Genomic DNA, 21618 nt, shown 5'->3' with positions numbered 1-21618 from the left:
GTTTGCAAGTATAGATTCTATTTATATTCAATTCATATGTGCTCACTCATACATATTTGTTTTTTTATATAGTCATATTTTGAAACTTATGGAACATTACATTATGCAGGAACTTTTTTTAAATTTTTTTTTTTTAGTAAATGTGCTCAGGAGGGCCTCGGGCCCTGTCTGAGGAAGACAGTCAGTATAATAAGTTAAGGTTTTAAATTTTGCAGTGTAAACCAACTTGTAACTGCGTAAAGGGATGATTGATGCATTAATGTTTTCTCAAAATGAGAGAAAAGGAAGCACTCGTGTAAGATGAGAAGTGAGCAGCACCAGGTGTTTTATGCTATGCTTTGATAATATTATTTCTCTTAGGTAACTATGAGGCTTTTCAAACCCTAGGAGATTTCTTTGGCAAAACCTCTAGCCTTTTTTAAAGCCTGATTTATAGGTACATATGCACATTTTAAAAATACTTCCTCACTATTACCTACTTAAAAAAAAAAATCTAAAAAAAAAAGAAAGAAAAATGATCAGCCCTTCTCCAAATTTTAGTAGACTGTGAGTCTTCCAGCTCAGGTGGGCGCATGCTGCTTGGCCTCTCAGCCCCGTCTTGTGGAGGACCTGGTGACTTCCATTTGTTCCCCTCCATGTTACATTTCCTGAGCTCATTCACAGCTGTCTTCATTATTCACAGCTCTGAAATGATGAAAGGAGCAAAGAAAACAAGTGTTCTCCATGTTTTACCTGTATGTTAATTGTGAGAAGGTTTCAGGAGGCGACCCTTGCTCTTGCCTTGCAGGAATGTCAGCTCTGCTGGAGAGGAGGCCCGCAGAAGAATGAGGGAGTGTGATGGCCTGACGGATGCATTGCTGTACGTGATCCAGTCTGCTCTGGGGAGCAGTGAAATTGATAGTAAGGTTTGTCATCTTTGTCTTTTCAGGAGCAAGAAATACAAGTATTCATGGGACATTGGGACTATAAAGTGGCAGGGTTTTTTAAGAACTGGTGCAATGAATACCTCAGCAGTGCCTAACCTAGCCCATCTTTTCTTTCTGTTGAGATGTGTATTTTTGTATACCAGGTACTGGATTTGTGTCTACTAGTGTAGTGTACACAGGTAAGCATCTCACTTGAATTATGAAGGGGGAAAACAGGATACTGTTTTATGAAGAGCAAATATGTCATATTCCATGTAAAGTTTCTTAGATTCCTCTGCCAGTTTTATCTTAAAGTTGATTTTCAGTACCCGGAATGAGACAGAGCAGTAGCAGTAAGGTAGGCTTAAAAGGCAATAAAACAAGCAAAAAAAAAAAACAAGATATGGACAATTAATAGGTGGTTTTGCAGTACAACCAACATTTCTTATGTGAAGAGGATCAATGGATGTTTTCAATAGCAACTGTTGTAAGATGCATTTTTATATCAACTTTACTTCTCTGAAAGTACTAGGGTATGAACATGTTTCTCCAAAGGTGAAAGACACTACCTGATTAAAAATACTTCAAACATTTACAAACTGAAGATTTGAATACACTGAAGTATTCCAGAGAAGAATAAAAACACTAATTTCAAATATCTTCTGCTTTCAGTATATGGTGCTAAATTAATTACAGTTGCTGCTCTAGGGCAGCCTTGGTCCCTATGCAGCCCCCTAAGAATTGCAGCAGAGCAGCCTTTTATGCAGCAAAGTTTAAAACCCACTTCATTTGTATGTCCAAATGATCCTTCACAGATACTTGTCCGTGGACCTCTGTGGGTTTATAAATTGAGTAGGATAATCTCCACAACTTCCTGGTCATTAGCCTGAACCAAAAAGGTGAAATTTGCCTATGAATTCAGGAGATGGAGAGAGGAATTATGAGAAGTTTGTAGCATGTCGTGCTGGGCTAATGGCATATTTTTGTTTTTTTAAAAGAAAAAAAACTTTTTAAAAAGCCATTATTCTGTAATCTATTATTATAGCTATATAATAATAGTTGTACTAATCAGGCATCTACTATTATAATAGTTTTCTATTAATAGAGGTTTAGCAGAGCAGTGGTCAGAGGAGGCTCACCCACAAGGTAGGCACCACATTTGCAGCAGGGTTCAGGGCAAACTCAGCTGTGATCTACAGCCAGTCGGTTGGCTGCCACCCCTCCCTGCCACCTCCAGCCAAGCAGCCCCCAAACACAGGAGCTTTCTTAGCTTCAGGAACTTCGGAAGAGATGGACCAGGGAATGCTTGAAGAGCTGGACCAGGGACTGCTTCAAAGCTCCCTGATTCAGCTGGCCTAACAGAAAGGAGAAGTTAGAGGGGCTTCACTGGGGTAGAGCAGGAGGTGGATGGAAGGAGGAGGGAGGAAGTCACTTAATGCCACATCTCATAGCCCAGCTGCTGCTTTTTCAGCAGTTTCTTTGTAGGTGACACAACTGATTTCAAGAGTTACTACTGTTAAAAAGGCTAAATAAGGGACGCAGTAAGCTCCCTCTTTAACCTCTTTTTGTTAATATAGATGTTCTGCTTGTACTCTCATTCGTAGCCGATATAACTTGGAAGAACTGCAGGCTAAGTCATATATGGAGATAAAAATGAAGAAATGAGAGCAAAAATTATTCTCTCAGCCTTAGTAGGTTTAACCTCCTAACAGCTTTCAAACTCTATGACATAAAGAAGTTGTGCACCTAAGTACAAAACACTTGTGAGAATGTAGCCTGTTACCTTGCAACTGGATCCCAAAGTAGGATGTAATGCCAATTAAACATTTAAATAACCAACTCTAAATCACTTTTTAATCTAGTGTCAAAAATAATGCTATTACCAAAATTTGAACTTTAAAATTAATGTTGTTTTCCAAATGCCATGACAATTGCCCTACTAGGTAATTTTGTAATGCTGTTAGTGGCTTAAAACTGCAATATTGAAAAACAGATCTCTGCTCTTGCAAGCTCTGAAAGAGGATGGGAGAACTGCAAGCACATGCAGAGTTGCTGGTGGAGTCATTCCTCATGTTGATGAAGTTAAGAGTGCATAGATCTTAGCAGCATTAGAAGCATCTTAGCAGCAGTGTATCTTATAAATGTGAAACAAGAAAAAGCTATCCTAATTCAAGTTAAAGTGTTAAAAATTAGTCACACATGGCTACCTGATGAAGTTACTGTACGTAATTTTAATTTTATATATTAAAGTAGAAAGCCTACTAAACCTGTATTTAATCCTCTTATGATGAAATTGGAAAAGGAATGAGGAATAAAGGACCTTTGAAAGTTCAAAGGTGCAAGTCAAGAAGGAGTCAAGTCTGTCCAGCTGCATGGCTAGAACAAGCTTTCTTGGCTGGTAGGAATCCACCTTGGTGAAGAAGGTTTCCATTGAGTTTGAGCCTTGGAAGTTCACTTACCAGTTTTTAGTTTGAGGTAACATTGTCCTTGTGGTGGACTCAGCTTATTTGTTTTTGACAAATTTTAAGTGTAAAAAGGGGAATTAAGATTCAGAATGCTAATCAACAAACACAAGGCTTCAACTTCAGGACACTATGACTGTGCAGAAGTAAATATTACAAGAGTGACTAAAATTCACATATGGAAAAGTTAAAGAAAAGTAAAAGAGACAGCGATTTTTTTTTTTTTTAAAAACTATGATCGCTATGAGGTCTGCAAAGTTTTCAGGTATGAAAGATGCCCTAAGATCACTTTCTACACAAACATATCTATTTCTACATATGCTTAAGTATTTGGCTGGAGATTTCAAATTAGTGCAAGTGTAATGCGAACATTCATCTGTGTTAAAAAATTAAGAAATATTCCTGCATAGGTGAGCCGGAGCTCAATATCATCTCTGGAACTTAATGTCATTGCAAAAACTGTGTGCCAGATGCATACCTGGAATAAGCTCATAGAGTATAAGAAAGTAAATGAAGCTCCATCTGTTTGCCTCACTGGTGAATATGGCAGAGTAGAACAGAGCCCAGAGCCTCACAGCCGTTCTGTTCTGGGTTAATGGAGCAGCAAAGCTGGCATGTAGTGACGATTGCTTTTTATTTCCATGGAGCATTAGGAACAGTTGAAATAAATATAGATAGATACACTGGCTTTTTTAACCATGCTTTCCCTGCCTACAGAAAGCTCATTGCAGCCTTATTAGGGATATTGAAACCAAATTGAACCAGCTAAATGAGCAGGCTTCCAGTAGCTCTAAACTGAACTTCTTCAGAACTTGCAGAAATTATGTTGAATTATCAGTGAACTTTCCTCCACTGGGTCTCACTCCGTTGCTGGATTTGTGCCAGCATCTTCTAGAGAAAGCACAACCTGTTAGAGGGACAAATGGATGAAGGGGAAAGGCTGTCCACAAGGTGTCTTGCAGCCTGGCTAGAAGCAGTAAAAGCAGCAAGACTGAGATTTCTGGTCTTGCATCTGGAACTGAAGAAATATCATCTGTTCATGCTACCAAATACTTGTGAAATGGAACTCAGATCCCATTTTCCTGGTAATTTACATAGAATTTATGGGAGAAAAAAAAGTTATTTCTGTTTTTTAAAAAAAAAAGAAGCAGCCAAGCCCAGAACCTGTGGCCATATTCTATTTGTAGTGTTTTCTATTCACTGAGGTGGGAGTCTGCTGACATTCTGTGTGCGTTCAGGTTCTCTTCATCACTTTTTACCTTGGCTCCTGTTTCACATGGGGCTCCAACATGAAATTCAGAATGACAAATAAGAAACTCCTGGAAAAATACTGTCCAGACTACTGATTTCTTTCAAAAAAAAATTTCTAAATCTCTTAAGCTGTGGTTACCTGGATAGCACTCAGAAATGAACAGGTAAGAATTTTGCGGGGAAAATACATGTGCAAAGATCGATGATATTACTGCTGCATTGTACACAGAGCCAGCAAGGGAAGGATTCTGACTTTTTTTTCTGTTTTTGTTTTCTGTTGTGGTTTTTTGTCACACTTTTTAGACCGTTGAAAACTGTGTGTGCATTTTGAGGAACCTCTCATACAGGCTAGCTGCAGAAACATCTCAGGGACAGCAGATGGGAACAGATGAACTTGATGGATTACTCTGTGGTGATGCCAATGGAAAAGACACAGAGAGTTCAGGGTGCTGGGGAAAGAAGAAGAAGAAAAAGAAATCACAGGATCAGGTAATGAAAGTTACTTGCAGTTGCATTGTGAGAAGTTGGAAGTGTCCATAATTTAAAATATAAGTAGTTAATGCACTGTATTAGAATTAAAGTGTATGATGCATAAATACAAATTATTGCCCTTGTTAACTAGGTGAGAGCTTAAAGTACTGTGGCTCTGGAGTAATGAAATATGTTTGCCTGGGAAAGTTGCACAGTACATGGTAGTACCTGAAAACCAGCCATGGGTACACTGAATGCCATAAATACTGTAAAATGCTCAGTCTATTAAAGGAAGCCATTTATAATTAAAAGTGCAAGTCTTAGCCTTCAGATGGAATCTGCATATACTTTACACTGCACTTCCAGCTACATGTGTAGAGAGGCCTTGATGCAAGCAAAAATCAGGCTTATGTTGGTATACTTATATGCTTCAGAGTTAGTCTCATACTCTGTCTCTATATGTTGAGAGAAAAATGTGCAGGACCGAATCAAGCAATATGAGTGAATGTTAAAACATCTTGTGTATTTTGTTAAATCTAATGTCATTGCCAAACGGAGATTGAGAAGTACAGTCTTGATACTTTCCTCAAGTTACTTGAGGTGCTGCAGGTCTTTATTTTAGGTGGATTTACCTTCAAAGCATATTTATCTCCTTGTTTTTTCATTAACACCTTAAAATTTGGGGAATGCTGATGATGATATTATGGAGAAAGACGCATCAATAACACACTAAGAAGCAGTGAGAATGGCTACTGATTTACAAACTTTCTCAAATGACATGTGCTGGCTGCAGATAATTCTCCGTCTCTTCCTAGACTTAGTCTTTTCCATTGCCATTTATGTGTGTTTCACATTGCTCAAAGGAAGTATTCATTGGAATAAGCAATTAGGCACACAGGGTATTTGAATAAATAATGTAAACCAGTTCATAAAGGCAAACTGTATTACTGTGGAAAAGTTACAGGAACATTAACAGGCTAGATTCAGGTACCAAAAAATGCAGCACTCATGACTTTCACTTTCACCTACGCTTTTAGTTGCAGTCATCAGGTAACTTGAATTTCTTACAGCCGTTTGTTGGGATTCCTCTTACGCTACAATGAGATAGAAAGTGCCAAAGTAAACCCCATAAAACAGTCGTCATCCTTCTTGATGAATTAACAGTTCCCACACGCTGTGACTGCAGTGATTCGGAGTGCAGGAACAAACACAGCACGTGTGGGTGTGAGCAGGCCGTACTGCCACTCGTCTCCCCTTCTCATCCTCTGTCTACCAATGCACGGGCGTGTGCCTGCGCACTATGGAAAGTCTTTTTTAACGCTCCCTTTTATATTCCTTCTGTGATTTCTGGATCTCTGGGTGAAATGCTGGGGTCTGAACCCCGAGCCACAAATTAAGGTTGACATATGGGTGATTCCCACAGCCCTTCATAAAGAGGTGGTGAGTTTGCCTTATAGCTTCCCCCCAGGGTGCGGCCGGCCCTGCAGGGAGAGCCAGAAGGGAAATGAGCCCCAGGGGTCCCGCACTGAGTTGACAAAGGTCAGGTGTCTGCTTGGGGATAAAAGCTGGGACCACTTGCAGGGAGTCAGGAGTGTCTGTCTGTGGAGTGCACTCCACAGAGCTTCCTGGTTCAGGGCAGACCTCCTGACTCTCCCTGGAGCTGGGCCCCGGTCTGTTTAGGCCTTTGTGAACGTGGGCTGATCAGGTGAGAGTCGCCATGTGGGCACCTTTTTCTTATGTATTTAGCTTTCTGGTTTGGCTGTTTCCCATACCAGCTGTGGGAAACCTCGGTTCTCTGTTTATGCCGCCTGTTGTGGGCCAGAGTCACGTCTTTTGTGAGATCATTGGGGATGGCATCAATTACGTACCAGCTGATTGACCTGCTTGCTCCCCCAGCGATCATTCATGGAATGTCCTTTTTGTATACAATACAGTCTGTGTATTGATTCATCTTCCTACTGGCTGTATCATTTTTGTTGGGCCTGGTTATTGGCAGAACACTGGGTCATTCTTTTAACTCTGTACCACTGACTGTTCCAATGTTCCTCTCAGTCTTCTCTGTACTTTAAAGGTTCCCTACAAAAGATCTTTTTCCTTCCCACGGCCAAAGAACTGGTCTCTTTTGGCTGATTTCCTTCACAATATTCATGCTCCTGCCTTCTCTTAGGAATCTTTTGTCTGTTTCTGTGAGTGTTCATTATCAGCATGAAGCATGGTAAATGTCTCTTCAGTTCTGCTTGTGTTTGTCTAATGTCTATTGGTAAATAGCCAAACCAGAAAGCTAAATACATAAGAAAAAGGTGCCCACATGGCGACTCTCCCCCGATCAGCCCGCGTTCACAAAGGCCTAAACAGACCAGGGCCCAGCTCCAGGGAGAGCATAATATTTTTAAAATCCAAAGAAAAGTAAAACTATGCACATATTTTCAGGTTTCTATTCACTAAGCTTTTCTGTGACAAGGAAATAAATGTGCTCTTTCCAGAACTAATTTTGTGGTGCAAAGGACAACTTTGCCTTCAAACATCAGAAATATTTTTCTTCTTTCATCTCATTTCCTCTTAAATCTGGAGAGCCTATCCCATCTTGCCATATGCCAGTTCTCCCTTTGTGGCTATTGTTCAGTTTAGGAGTTTAAGGGAGCCTAGTGCACCTTCTCACAGACATGCGGAGTGCAGTATTCTCACCCTGTGATTCTTGACTGTTGTTGACCATACCAAACATATTTTAAAATATGTTGTCAAGTTAACTAGAATGCTGCTAAAACCAAATGTGACTGAGACCTATCAGCAAGATCACCATGCTGGAAATGGGTCTTACAGGTTATCCTTGTAAAGCAAAAAGAAAACAGGTGAATGTTTTTCATGTAACTGTGTCTTTTTTTTACTAGTGTAGAGCGTGACCCCCCAACTCAAACTGTGGTAAGGCAAATTTTTTTTGTCTGTTTATTTTGCAAAAATATATTCAGTTGGCCTTCTTTCTGGAAACTACCCAGGCCAATTATTAAAAAAAAAAAACCACACAGTTTGTTCTTTTGGTTTTTTTTTTTATCTCTGTCATAGTAGGAGTGACTAGAAAACCAGATGATTTACTTTTCTGGACTTTGTTGCAGTCAGGAATACTGTGGTTACTCTGAGTCAGAGTTCACCCATCTAAACTCAGCTCATCAACACTTTATGCAGGAAAGCATTTTCACATGTCCTTTCACTCTATGATGTCTCCCTGTGCGCTGACTGCGGCTGTGTCTATTGCATGTATACGTATTGTTTTACAGTAATGCCATTGTTTTTCTGCAAGACTTCAATTCTTCCAGGTAATGACTTTCATAATCTTTTTTTCAATTGCAGTGCTTAAGCTGTTACCTGCTGCTTGTTCTCTCCATCAGAACAGATCTTGTGCTCTCCTTGGGGTGCTATTTTTAGAGTGCTCATTCCTTTAAGTGCCTCAGCAGGGAAGCTTTTATGCTCTGATGTATCTTGTAATATAGTTGTGATGATAATGTTCATGATGGACAGTGTTTTATGTGTAAATAATGAAGGCATACCTGTGGAATCTTCATAGGATGCAATGATTTACAGCATCTGAAACACTGAAAGCACGGCACACCACCATGGATTTGGAACCTGTGGAAGGAAACGTCCAAGAAATGGAAGAGAAGGGAGATATAAAAGTAGTCATTTTCCCAGATGCCTGTGAAGAGACAGCATTGAGCTTCAGGCTGCTTTTCACAGATTATTCACGCTAGACAATACAAACTTTGTTGCTTGTTGGAAAACTTCTTCACAACCATAAAAACAAATCTTGCTTTGGGCTCGTTATTGCTGCCACTTACGGATACACAACAGTGGAGTTCAGCCCAGTAGTAAAACTCCAGTCATTTGCCTGTCTGGTTCCTTCAATACTTCAGAGTTTTGCCTTTCCTGTTAGGAAAAGCACAAGGCACAGACACTTTTCTTAAGAGTTGTGGCACCTTAGTACAAGGGGAATAGTTTCCAGTGCTACATTTTATATCTGCAGAAGGTGTATGTTGAGGGTATAGGTAGCATTCTTTTTTTGGCAGTGCCTGAATTTCTTGTACAGTTAAATTGACTGTTGCAGTCTTCCTGACAAGAGAAGGTTTACAAAATGGTGTGGGAAAAAAATGTTCAGTTTTTAGTGAATGCAGTTTTCACATTTTCCTTTGACAGTTTATATACTTTTTCAGTTAGTTTCTCAAGTTTGTATTTTCATAAACTCCTTCTGAAGTCACTGATACAGACATTTATGGGGTGGTCTTTAATATTTAAATAAGAGTGTTCAACTTACAGTAGTTTTATTATTAGTAGCTTTTAGGTAATTGAGCAGTAATACCAGGTGTATCAGTTTAGACAGCTGATGTAGATAAACTCAACATTTTCTATACTTAAAAATAAAGGAATCCCATACACAGGTAGGGAGTTTGTTTCTTAAAACTTAAAACAGGAGAAACATTCTGTAATATTAAAGTCATTTTCTTATTGGTTTTCTCTGTAAAGAAAGTGGAAGTTAATTTCTTTGTTTTATGATTCAGGAAACAATTACCCTATTTCCCCAGGTTATATTTCAGTTACAGTGACACGTAAGTTACTTGAGGAGAAGAACAGAACTGAGTGGTAATACAAAATGTGGTTTTCTTTGAAAAGCCTTTCAGTAACAAATTGGAATATATTTTTCATTAGTGACATCAGTTCTCTATACCAATGGCAGCTTCCCTACATCTTGAAATCAAATAGGAAATGTTTCTTTGTTCAGGTAATAGTTAAGTCTAATGACACCTTTAGAATGTCTTTACTTAAGGAGTTCCTCTAGGGGTTAGGGAGATGTTGGGAGGAAGGTTGGGCTTGATGATCCTAGAGGTCCTTTCCAACCATAGTGATTCTAGGATTCTGTGATTCCCTTAGAATCACAGGAAACAAGCATTCTCATTTCAGAACAAAAGTGGGTGGTGTTGAAAGAGTCCACAATCATTCTTCTCTTTGATGGTTTACCAGAGCTCAGACAGGTTCTTGAGGTGTATGCTTTATCATGGAAGTTGAATTTCTTATAAAGATTTACTATAAAAGCCAGGTATAGCATTATTATTGTCTATGTAAAAAACACAGAAAGCAGAACTTCTATTAAGGCCTCAGGAAAAATCAGTGAGACTCACCTGACTTCAATTCTGGCTCAGCCCTGTGTATCAGGACTGTACTTCCCTGCTGTTACTCATTACATTCTCTCTGCTGCTTACCTGTGATCAGCTGTTAATAAGTCCTCACTCCACAAAGCTCTCGAGCTGCAGAGGCCTTCATCTCCAACTAGGACATTGTAGACTTCAATATCTCTGCCTTTTATCATGTCACTCATAAGAGGAAAACTAATTTTTCCACTGCTGAAAATTTTGTTGCTGCTGTTCATATGCTCACTTCTATCAACAGGTTTATTTTTCAAGCTCCACAAGAGACAAGGGTTACAACAAAAAGCGTTTAGGGAAAATAAGGTGCATGGTCCAATTTCAGTGAAAAAAAACACGGAGTTGTCATTAATCACTATTTTCCTTCTTGTTATGCAGCCCATTATGGCACTATTTCTTTTCCTTTCTTCACTAAGAAGAAACAGGCTCACTTCTTGGCTTTGCCCTTCTCTTGAGTTCTCCATCTGTGATCATTCCTGTCAACCCAGAATCTAGCCCAAAATCTGATTTTTGATTTGAAGTGACACATTTGAAATGAGCCTGACCTTCTTTTTCACCTTCTGTCAAGAGCCTTAAGGTATAACAGCAACATTATAAGTCATATATCATTATGAATTGGCTGGCACACCTCTTTAGCATGCTTGCTAAATGAGCTGTAAATTCTTCTATCCAGGTTTAAGGTAATAATGTTTAAAAAATAATAAAATTTAAAGCTGTCAGGCCTTTTCTTATGACAGACCATGATTTTACCAAGTGTATTTCAATACTCTACCAAGCCATACAAAATTAATAGGCACAGAAACAGAGAAGTGGCAGCAGCTCCTTGCTTTAGCTAATAATATAAACTGAGATTAGGGATGAAGGGCTGTGTTGCCAGTATATTCTGTCCAGAAAGGATGTTACTCTTATTGTGTCTTTGTCTTGCACAAGGTGTTTATGTGAAATGTTGATTAGCAAGAAAGCAACTATCTTGAGAAGCATTCCAAATACCTTTTCTAAAATTGTAAACAGAGTTGAATCAAATTGTGAAGGTTACTGTTATTTATGCACTAAACTGTATCCAAAAATTGCCCAGTTTTCATGTTGCTGGACCACAGAAGCTCTGCCCTCTCCCACCCTACTCCCGTAGTCTCTGTGTCAGTAGATAGCTTCAATTATGTTCGCCACCTTCCTTTAAGCCTGAATGTCTAAACTGAAATTTGACTTAAATAGTGACATTCCTGCCTCCTTTGTAGCAGCTGCATGGATTCACATCACCCCTGAAAGCAAGCTCTGATTGTGATGAACTTTTGTTGCTTAGCATTAGATTTCTGCTCTTGACAGCATTGGCCAACGCATCTCTTATAAAAAGGTTTCCAAAAGAGGTTATTGGACTAACATGCCTAGGGGCAGCTGGTACAGAGTGCCACAGACACAAAAATATGCAGGGTGACAAATCATTTTCCTCTTAGGGGACCTGTTAGTTTTAAAGTCTTTGGCATTTCAAAAATGCTTTTGGTGAGCACTGTTTAATTGCTGATATAAATTTTGTCACTGCTGCTACAGAGAGCGTAGCTACAGTGTTGTCAGACTGTCTCAAATTGTCTAGGATCATTGGAGAGAGATCAAGATGGTTTTAGTCATTGCTGGGTTTTGTTTGAGGTTTTTTCCTATGTTTTTTTTAGTAATGGTATTTTGCACAGACTGGGGGAAAGCAAAGTACTTCTATTTTTAAATTAAATAAAACTCTGTTGTTTTGTTATCACAGGAAAACCTATCATTGTGTGATAGTCATTTAGCAACAAATCCCCCCAACTTGAGGTTGTTCATACAAAAACCAAAATACGAAGAGTGCACTTCTCTTACTGAGTTGAAGCCTTCCCTGGTATTCAACACTATAAACATGGAATTGCTTTAATTGAAATGAGAAAGAAGGTGGTAGATAATCTGTTGGGCAGCATGGGGGAGCAGCTCAGTGAGTGATCTTTTTGTGCTGTCAGAATTCCTTAGTAATGTGAAAACTTTGGAAACTTGATGAGAGTACTCTTACTCTCCAAAGTCTGTTGTTCTTAAAGATCTTTGTATTCGGCTTTATGTTCTTCGTGACTTTCATCCTTTTGTTGCACCAGTTTCAGGAAATTACAGATTTGTATCTCACCCATGTAACAAACAGTTTGTTAGCTTCAGCCATAATACATGTGGGTAATTTCAACTGAAGGAGAGAAGCCTGGAAGGAATATTTGTTTATGATTTTTTTTTCCTCCTTAGCATAAGCTAGGAAGAGTAATTGCAGGCAGTCATCCTCTGTTTCAAAGGCTCCTACTACACCCACAGCCTATCTCAGATGTACCTTACTGATGATCCCTGATGCTCTGCAACAGTAGAGCAACCATTCCAGTAATTCGCTGGGTAGAGTTGTTCAGCACATTTCCTCAGTTCATTAGTATTGAGCAATGTAACCTACAAAGCAACTTCTGCCATGCCTTAGCCACCATTTGTAACATTGTTTGGGGGAAATGTTTTTTTTTTTGCTCAGGCAATTGGTGCTTATAATGCAAAATAAATGGGTGAAGATCAGGAAAACCCCCTTTGCATCAGCTTCTTTGCTGACCTGTGTAAATCCTATGTGCCCTGCAACAGTTGGGCTGTAGAGCTGCAGGCACAGGCAAAGCCGTTAAGCCCTTCAGTGAAGAGCGCGCTGAGATCACACATGCAGAAGCAGAGAGGAACTGAAACATGGAGACAGGGGGTTCATGACAGGCCGTAGTTGCTTGTGCCCTCTGCCTCCTCTAGAAAGGGGCTACAGTTCTGTGGCCCTTGAATTGCACAGCCTCGGAGAGGCTCCTGTAGGCACAGCATGTGTGTTGTGGGTGGTAGGCAGGGACACCCTCCCCGTACATGCTGCTCAGATGCTCTGGGCACACACACAACATATGAAGAATAGTGCAGGACATCATCCAGTGTCACTGGCTTTACTGCCGCTTCACTGCACGTATGTGCAGTACCAGAGGCTTCCATCACCATTATAAGGATCTTGAGGCATCAGAGTGTCTTGGAAAAAATGTCTTCCCCCCACAATTCATCATGAATTTATGCAGCAGTGCTAAAAGTAAGTCACAGGAAGGGCAGGGAAATGCAGTAATTTGTCTCACATATTTTATAAAGTGTCATCTCATTATGGGGCAGAATGGCAAAACCACATTAAATATTAATTTATCTGCACATATCATTCCTAGTGCTTCATATGTACCAGCACAGCATAAATATATACACAGCTCTATTTGTATCAGCTAATTTTCAGTAGTCCTGGGAATTATTATAAGAGTGTAAATACCCGAGTTTAAAGAAAAAAAGGTTATGTCCCCTCATGGGGATATGCACAAAAATTGTATTGGTTAGTTCTGTTACATTTAATACATTATATATGCTTTGTCCCTGAATTAATACAGTAAATATCACATGCAAACACTATTCACTTGCATAATGCTTCCATAATTTGTGAAAATTGGACTGAGACAGATGAAGACCTGATTTTTTTACCTTGGACATCACAAGTCTTTCCTTAGTGGACTTACTAAGGTACAAAGCCTAAACCTACTGTGAGGTCAGATTTGACCTGTTCTCATTTGTTTTCCAGAAAATTCTGACAGCACAAATGATGCAATTCCAAGAGTTAAAATAAGAAACAAGTTTTAATGTATTTTTTATGAGCTGACAAGAAGTCATTTCTGGCAAGGATGGTGATTTATATGGAGAAAAAATGAGAACTGAGTCACATGCAGTGAAATCAGCCTGGTGGTTTAAAGGCAGAATGTATTTAAAAATCCAGTGGTGCAGCCCTATAATAGTGTCATTTAAAGGGACTGCTTCTCTAGAAGGGAATTTTCCTGCAGTTTCTCAACCACTGCTGAGTATTGCTGTGCCAGTTCTTTTAAACTATGGTAAATTTTGTCCAATGCAGTTACTTTCATATCTGAGCAGCTTTTTCGTTTTCAGTAACTGCTTATGTGTATTAAATGGTCCCACTAAGCTTTCCACTTTGATGTTTGTTTTACTTTAATTTAGAAAAAAATAGTAGTTTGTGTTTTCAGTGGTAGTAATCTAGCAAAACTGTGTTAAAATTGTGTTAATTGTTAATAGACAAGACTTGATTGTCCCTTAAACTATATTTAGATTTTTAAAGCCAGCTTAAATAAAATGGTGGTTGATACTTCCTCAAAAAAAGAGATTCTAGGTCTTTCCCAGTACAGGTGTAGTTGTGGTGTTTGATTCACAACTACTTAACTTGACAACTGCATATCTAAACAAGGAATTAATATGGCTTATGCTATTTTTATATGTTTGGTATATGGTTGTTGAGGGGTTTTTTTATTTAAAAAATTTAAAGTTCCATTAAAGGTGCATTCCACATTTTAACCTTTGCTTAAAAACAAAAAACAAGTCTTAGAATTTCCTTCTTTTAAGATGTTTCATGTTTAGGTGCGAGTATTGTGCATTCCGCTGGAGAGTTCTCCTGGAATAAAGTTTCTCCTTCTGATAAGAGTGAGCTATGTGCAATAATCACCTTGTCCAGGTTTTAATATTGCCCATTTTGGATATCAAACTAGGGTTATTTTCCTAGCAAAGCTCTGTAGGTGATCAGAGGAAGAGTCAGTTTTGTGAGAGTTGATTCTGACTACATGCGATGCTCAGACCTTACAGCTGGCTGGCACTGTGACCAGGTGCATCCTGCACTCACATGGTGAGAAGCCAGAAGAAGTCATGCAGTTGAGGAGGACTTGTCACACTTGGGCCCTCGAGAGCATGGAGAGCTCATGGCCTTGAATGAGTTAGTTTTCCACGGTAGTGTTCCATGTTGGTGCTTTTTCCCTTGTGAGAAGAGGGAGAATCCAGAGAACTGAGCAGGATGTGAAAAAGGAAAATCTCTTCTTCCCGTGCAAGTTCTGGGTGCCTCTTCAGATACATTCACTGTGCTTCCGTTCCTGATGAAAAAGTAAACGCAGCGAAAAGTGGGTTTATGTCAGCTCGCTAAAGCCCTGATTTCTGCCAGTGCTGTAGCTCTTCTGTAAGGCATGTTGAGTAGGGAATTTCAGTTCTCCGTGAAGAATCACGCGATATGCTAACGTTCAACACAACTGCTTGTGGGCAGATGCCTTCATGTGCACACGCACAGATGTTATAGCTTCAGCTGAGGCAATTTTCAAGTATTTTGCTGTTCCTTGCTGACAATCTGATTTGTGCTTTCCAACAGTGGGATGGCGTAGGACCTCTCCCAGACTGTGCAGAACCACCCAAAGGAATCCAGATGCTGTGGCACCCTTCAATAGTTAAACCCTACCTCACACTTCTTTCTGAGTGCTCAAATCCAGACACGCTGGAGGGGGCAGCAGGAGCACTGCAGAACTTGGCTGCTGGGAGTTGGAAGGTAGGAATATTAACCTGATACATATTTATTTTTCAGTTTGGAAAATCCCCTGCAGATGACAGCAAGTTGGTGATATAAATGTATCTGAATGCTCCTGGTCATGGAATAGCCTTCTGTTTTCACAGAACTCTCTGCAGTAAAAATTGAGATAGTATGTTAAATCCTCTGAATGGATGCACAGTCATATCATAGCAAAAGTCAGTGCAGAGCACTGTAAATCACATTGGTCGAGTATGAAAAATTGCCGCTGAAAACCAATATCCAAATGAGGAGAAGCAGCTTCTCTATGAATCTGTGTGACAAAGCCATGATAAACGAACCAAAAATATCACCAGTGACAATCAAATGAAACCATATTGTTTTGTCACTGCAGAAACTGCTTGACATTCTGTCTCTTAAGAGAAACCAGGCAAGAGCAGAGCAAGATGTAAATGGTGTTTCACCAGCACAAGTAACCTTACCATCTACTTTTAAAAAAGTTTTAAATTGTTCAAATATGTCAACAATATGATTAAATATGTACAATGAGCAAGGAAACGCCCAATCAAGACACTCTATTTCAGCTAATCCTATTTTTCAATTATATTGAAAAGATACATTTTTCTCTCTTATTATTTGCAGTGAATCCAGAAAAAAAAATTATGGTCTCATTTCTTAGATTTTGCAACTATTTCTAAATTTAGAACAAGACAGCAAAATTCAAGATCACAGTTAAGCCTCATTTTCTGTTTAGGGCAATGGCTTCTTTGCTTTACTGATGGTAAATTGGTTTGACTGGGTGAAAGTACTGACTACCTAACCCTACTGTGTAAATACAACGCATTGATTTTAAGTTCACTCTCAGTAGAATTTTTTCTCATTTACTAGGAAAACATGCATGTATGGGGAAACGCAGTTATCATAGTTATGTCTCAGAAGGTATTCTGTTGGGCTTTAAGCAGTTGGGCATTCGTATGTGATATGTAAATATAAATTTAATTAAGCATTAAATTTGAAATGTTAGCCCTGCCACTAATAATTGCACTTTTTTCCCCTAAAGTTTTACTGCGAGTCGAATTGGCACATTCCCTAGATCTTCAGAGGCATGTGATTTTTTTTTTTTTTTTTTTTTTGAGTGCTATGTTTCACAAAAATTCTAAAATGCCTTTGACTATTGCATTCAATGACCTATGAAATGAGTAACAAACTATCTGTCTAGTAGTTTTTGTTCTGCAAAGTGCTACATATAAACTGTGCCTGAAAATCATTATACTTTTATTACTCTTGTGTTGTAGACCACGTGAGATTGTGTAATCCTGGCACAGGATAAATGTGTGTTATCCATCTGGGAATGGGCATAGCCTTTGTCTATATAAGAAAACAATGCATGCATATTTGCCAGGACTAACAGGAGTGCTAAAATCCAAGTGGTGCCCCTTCTTCCATTTCTAGTAAATCTGTGTACCTTTCATCCTTTAGTTGGATGAAGTGTTGATGTGGTGGGGTTAAACCGCCAGCCCTGAGTGAGGGTTGGCATGTGGATGATGTCCACAACTAGGCAAGAAAGACCCTCCTGACTGCTTTTCATGCAGAGTCTGGCCAGCCTCGGGTGGGAACTGATTAGGAGATCACCACCAGGTGCCCCCACCTTCCACATTAACTTGGAGGTGGGGCAAGAAGCCACCTCTGTGAGAACTGACTTTGGGGTGGGAGTTCTGTTTGTTTATGCAGTGTATGTGCTGTGTGAGGGTTTTGGTTGTTGGAAAGGCCCTCTGACCGTACATAGCAATTGGAGTTCCCAGGGTGGTGGGGAGAAAGACGAGTCTCTCTTTGGGAAAATTCTACATAATTGGACTCCTCGTCTGGCTGGTGCCAGCTTGCTCCCCTCTGTACATTTTTCACAGTGAGTGGGTGCATTGACTTGCTCCTCCCTCCAGCTCTCCGGCACTTTGGGTCTCTGGTGTGTGATGTGGTGGTGGAGGGAAGACTTTGGCTTTTGGTTTGCCTGTTGATGATGCTTTCCTTCTATGTTGGGCAGGTGGTCAGCAGAGTGTACAAGGAGAGGCAGGAGGGCTCTGCAGAGCTCTTTGGCAAGTGCCGGGTTAGAAAAACTGGTTCGAACTTCAATATTATCTGCACTGATATCATGGGAAAAGTTCAGTTGTGTTGCTCTATTTTTCTGAAGATTCACCAATTCTATTACAAGTGCAGACACAAAATGAATATCTTTAATTTCACGTGTCATACTAGCCACTTTTGTGAGCAGAATAATCCTCTTTGGGGATTACATAAGCATTGATGTTTCCACCTTTTGACCTCCCTTTTCCACTGCTGCAGTCTTATGGATATAAACTGACTGAAATAAAAGATAGAAAACTCTTAAAAGAAGAAGTTATTCCAAAGGGAGATTTTCATTTTTTTTAGTTCCTCTAAGAAACTAATTGTATAAAGAATGGGAAAAGATAATTTTGTTTTTTACTTGAAATCTTTCAAGAAGAACTTTATGATGGACCAAGAGAGCAAAAGAGCAAACTGCATGAAAATAAATAATAATGGTATTAATAGGAATAGCAATTGTTTTTTTTTTTTTTCCAATTAGCATTATTTTAGTGCCAGAAGAATCCCGGAATATATGAAGCAGCCAGTCCACCAGCCATGCTCACACACTTCTGAAGACACATTCTGTTCTGGAAAAAACTACAGTGCAGTTGTACATAATTCCTTCCTAGCTGTTTCACCTTTTTGCTTCCTTTGGTATAAAGCTGTCTAATCTTCTTTGGTGACCAAGAGGTAACACTTTTAACACAGACAGTGCTTAGCCAATGCTATTATGAAGGGAAAGTAAGCAGATAAAAGGAAGCCTGAATAATTTTTAAAAAGTAAAAAAATTGTGTAGGGGATTTAGATAAATGTCTGGTACTGGAATTAATAGATGATATGTGTCTAAATCCCCCAGACTGCTTTTGAAAATTCAAACTCAAAAGGAAGCAGCAGTATGTAACTTAAAGGATTAATAGCTGAGAGAGGCTGAAAGTTTTCATTATTTTAGGGCATATAGTTTCTCATTGATAAATACGTACAAAATTAACACATGTACATAATGAATCTTAATCTGTAGTACGCTTTTTAGCACTCATTCTGTTGCAGGGTTTCCTTCTAAAACCAAATACTAACAAAAAGAAAAAAAGTGTGTCATACATATATTTGCATATAATTTTTCTGTCAAGATAAAACACTTTGGACTAAATTGTTCTACTTTGACATGTATTACCCACCTGCAAAGAAAACTTGTGTATTTTTACAATGACTAATGCAATATTAGCCTGTGCAATTAATATTAAAACCCAGACAATCTATAACGAATCCAAAAGGAGCATATTGGTGACAAATCCATTTACAGGTACAAATGGAAGTTTACCAATAAAACAGGATTCTGATCTATGAGGAAGGATATCTTCAATGTGAAAATTTAACCTGGGATAGATCACATCATAGTCAATATCTTGACTTTAATGGATTTTCTGGTTCTGAAGAAGAGATTGACAGCTGATCTACAAAGCAGAACTGGTTTTTGAAGAGGCTGTTTCAGGTGAATGTGGAAGTTTGTTCATCTTGCCCTTCTGCACCAAGGTTTTGTTGCATAGGGAGGACACTGGTACTCGAATCTGAAGGAAGTAAATCCATTTCTTTCATCGAAAATACATATTTATCCTCACAAATCTCTTTATTCATTTACTTATTTTATATATCTGTGCAAAATATGAACAGTCCTTCCGGAATTAATAGATATGGAGACAGCCAAATGTAATCCTTTGGGGAAGATTTGACTAAGTTTTCCACATTGTTGTCAGGATGCCACTTTAAGGTACAGCTCCTGCTTTGTGATAATAGCAGCTGCTTGCTGCGTGTCCCCCTCCTGAGGGGGCTGATGGCCACTAGCAGTACATGCTCAAAGTAGGCATGCAGCCTGACAGCCTACGGGTCAGGGTGTCGGTGCTGTACATGCTCCTGCCTACCCCCTTCTGCAGAACTCAGCTGCTACCTGCTGCTGGATGAGTTCCTCTTTGAGGGGAGTCGTTGCTTCCCAAAATATTCTCTCTCATCAGTTCCTAACCAGGGTAGTTTCTCTGTATCCTGCGCTTCCTACGTGCAGAAGGAGCAATGCATAAAAAGGATGGCCATTGGGTTTGGTTTTGCTTTTTTCCATTGTCGCTCCAAGTTATATCTTTTTCCAAAAGTAGACCTTCTAATTATACCTAATATGAGCTTGTGTTTTAAAGCTGCTTAGTGAAAAATGAAGTAAAAATCTAGGCACTTAGATTCCTCATCAAGCTTAGCTGGAGTTTTCCCTGAGCAAATTAGGCCTGAGATGTGCCTTTGGAAGCAGTGGAGACTCTTCACTTCCCATTAGGTATCAACTTTCATTGGGAGCTTAATTTGTTTTCTTTTCCACTTAATTTCGGTTTAACCAAATTTGTGCGAAAATACACAAATAAAAATAGGTTTGCTGACTCAGCTGTATTCTGGAGACACCTGTTTATTAAGAAATTTCTCTCACTGTAATGCTTTAGACCTGAAGACATTCTGTAATCCGTATTTTTCCTTAGATGGTAGGAATAAAAGTGTAAAGTTCTTTTTAGTTTTCACCTTGGTCAATAGGCTATTAATACACTAAATCTACTGAGTATATAAAAAGTTATATGCAAAATGTCTTAGAGTTAATGATGTCATAAATCTAAGTTTATGTCACTTCTGAACAGAATTTCCCTTTCAGGAAGAAAGGACATACTGGGATATCTATGTCTGTCTATAGGTGTCTGAAGTGCTGGGGTTGAAACCCCCAACCCTGAGTGAGGGTTGGCATAGAGATGATGTCCACAACCAGGCAAGGAAGACTCTCATGATTTTTCATCCAAGGTCTGGCCAGCCTTGGGTGGGAACCAATTAAGAGATCACCACCAGGTGCCTCTGCCTTTGACAGTAATATCTTGTCCACCTGCAATTTAATCACATAAAAGTTGTCTCTGCTTGCAGTTATGATGGGAAAGTCTATCTATAGAGTAAATGTATTGTGTGGGTTGTCCAGTCATTGGAAGGGCTCCCTGACTGTTCACAGCAAGTAGAGTTCCCAGTGGTGGTGGGGCAAGATCAAGATGGAAAGAGGGTTACATATGTAATGATGCCTTTCTCTGGTAGTTATTATAGTATGGTTGGAGTTGGACTGATAACTTGGTTTCTGGCTTGGCTCACTCCTCCCTTTGTTATATTATGCACCACAAGTGAATATCTCAACTTGGTTACGCTTGCTGTTGTGTGTCACATCATACCTTTTCTGCATTCTTTGGAAAGACATAGTAAAATCTGGCCTGTATGTCTCCTGTTAATGCCTTTATCTTTCATAATGGGGCAAGCAGTCAGCAAAAGACCTATATTTTAGACTGTAGTCAGTTCATCTGCCATAGACATTTCTGCAATACCTCAGAGAAGGGCTGAGGTCAGAAGAGACCTCTGGAGTTCATCTGGTCCAACACCCTGCTCAAGCAGGGTCACCTAGAGCCAGTTGCCTAGATCCATGTCTAGATGTTTTTTTTTAATGTCTCCAAAAATGGAGATGTGGCAACCTCTCTGTGCCAGTGGCTCGGTCACCACTGTGAGTGAAAAACCATTATCTGACGTGCAAACCTCTTCTGTTTCAGCTTGTTCCCACTGCCTCTGGTCCTACAATATTACCTTTTCTATTATATGCAGTTAAAAATACAGGGTTGCCTCCACAAGTAGGATTTCGTTAGTTTTGTCAAATCCTGAATTTCTTCGTTCTTATGATTCTGTCTTGTTTTAAGGTGCTATCATGACTTATATAGGTGATACATATTTTTTCAAACTGGGAAACAAGATTTACTGTGTTTCTGTTGACACACCGGAAGTGCTGAAGATCACTTAAATGTACATTAGGGGCT

At 39.3% G+C, this 21618-nt stretch overlaps 1 protein-coding gene across 1 annotated transcript in view; it reads left to right on the top strand.

The window, feature by feature from the left end:
• LOC103781201 (catenin delta-2) overlaps positions 1 to 15682 on the top strand; it is a gene marked incomplete at both ends in the record, with an annotated part of 64246 nt that extends 48564 nt beyond the window's left edge. The window contains 3 exons of the mRNA XM_008948905.1: positions 788 to 905; positions 4922 to 5107; positions 15509 to 15682. Of these exons, the coding sequence (XP_008947153.1) occupies positions 788 to 905; positions 4922 to 5107; positions 15509 to 15682 (478 nt within the window). The remainder of the gene's footprint in view (positions 1 to 787; positions 906 to 4921; positions 5108 to 15508) is intronic.
• Positions 15683 to 21618: the final 5936 nt, after the last annotated feature.

The sequence above is a fragment of the Merops nubicus genome, unplaced genomic scaffold (assembly GCF_000691845.1).
Source record: "Merops nubicus isolate BGI_N331 unplaced genomic scaffold, ASM69184v1 scaffold2691, whole genome shotgun sequence".
In the NCBI taxonomy this organism is placed as follows: domain Eukaryota; kingdom Metazoa; phylum Chordata; class Aves; order Coraciiformes; family Meropidae; genus Merops; species Merops nubicus.
The sequence above is the reverse complement of the archived record's forward strand: the minus strand, read 5'-3'. Positions and strand labels throughout refer to the sequence as shown.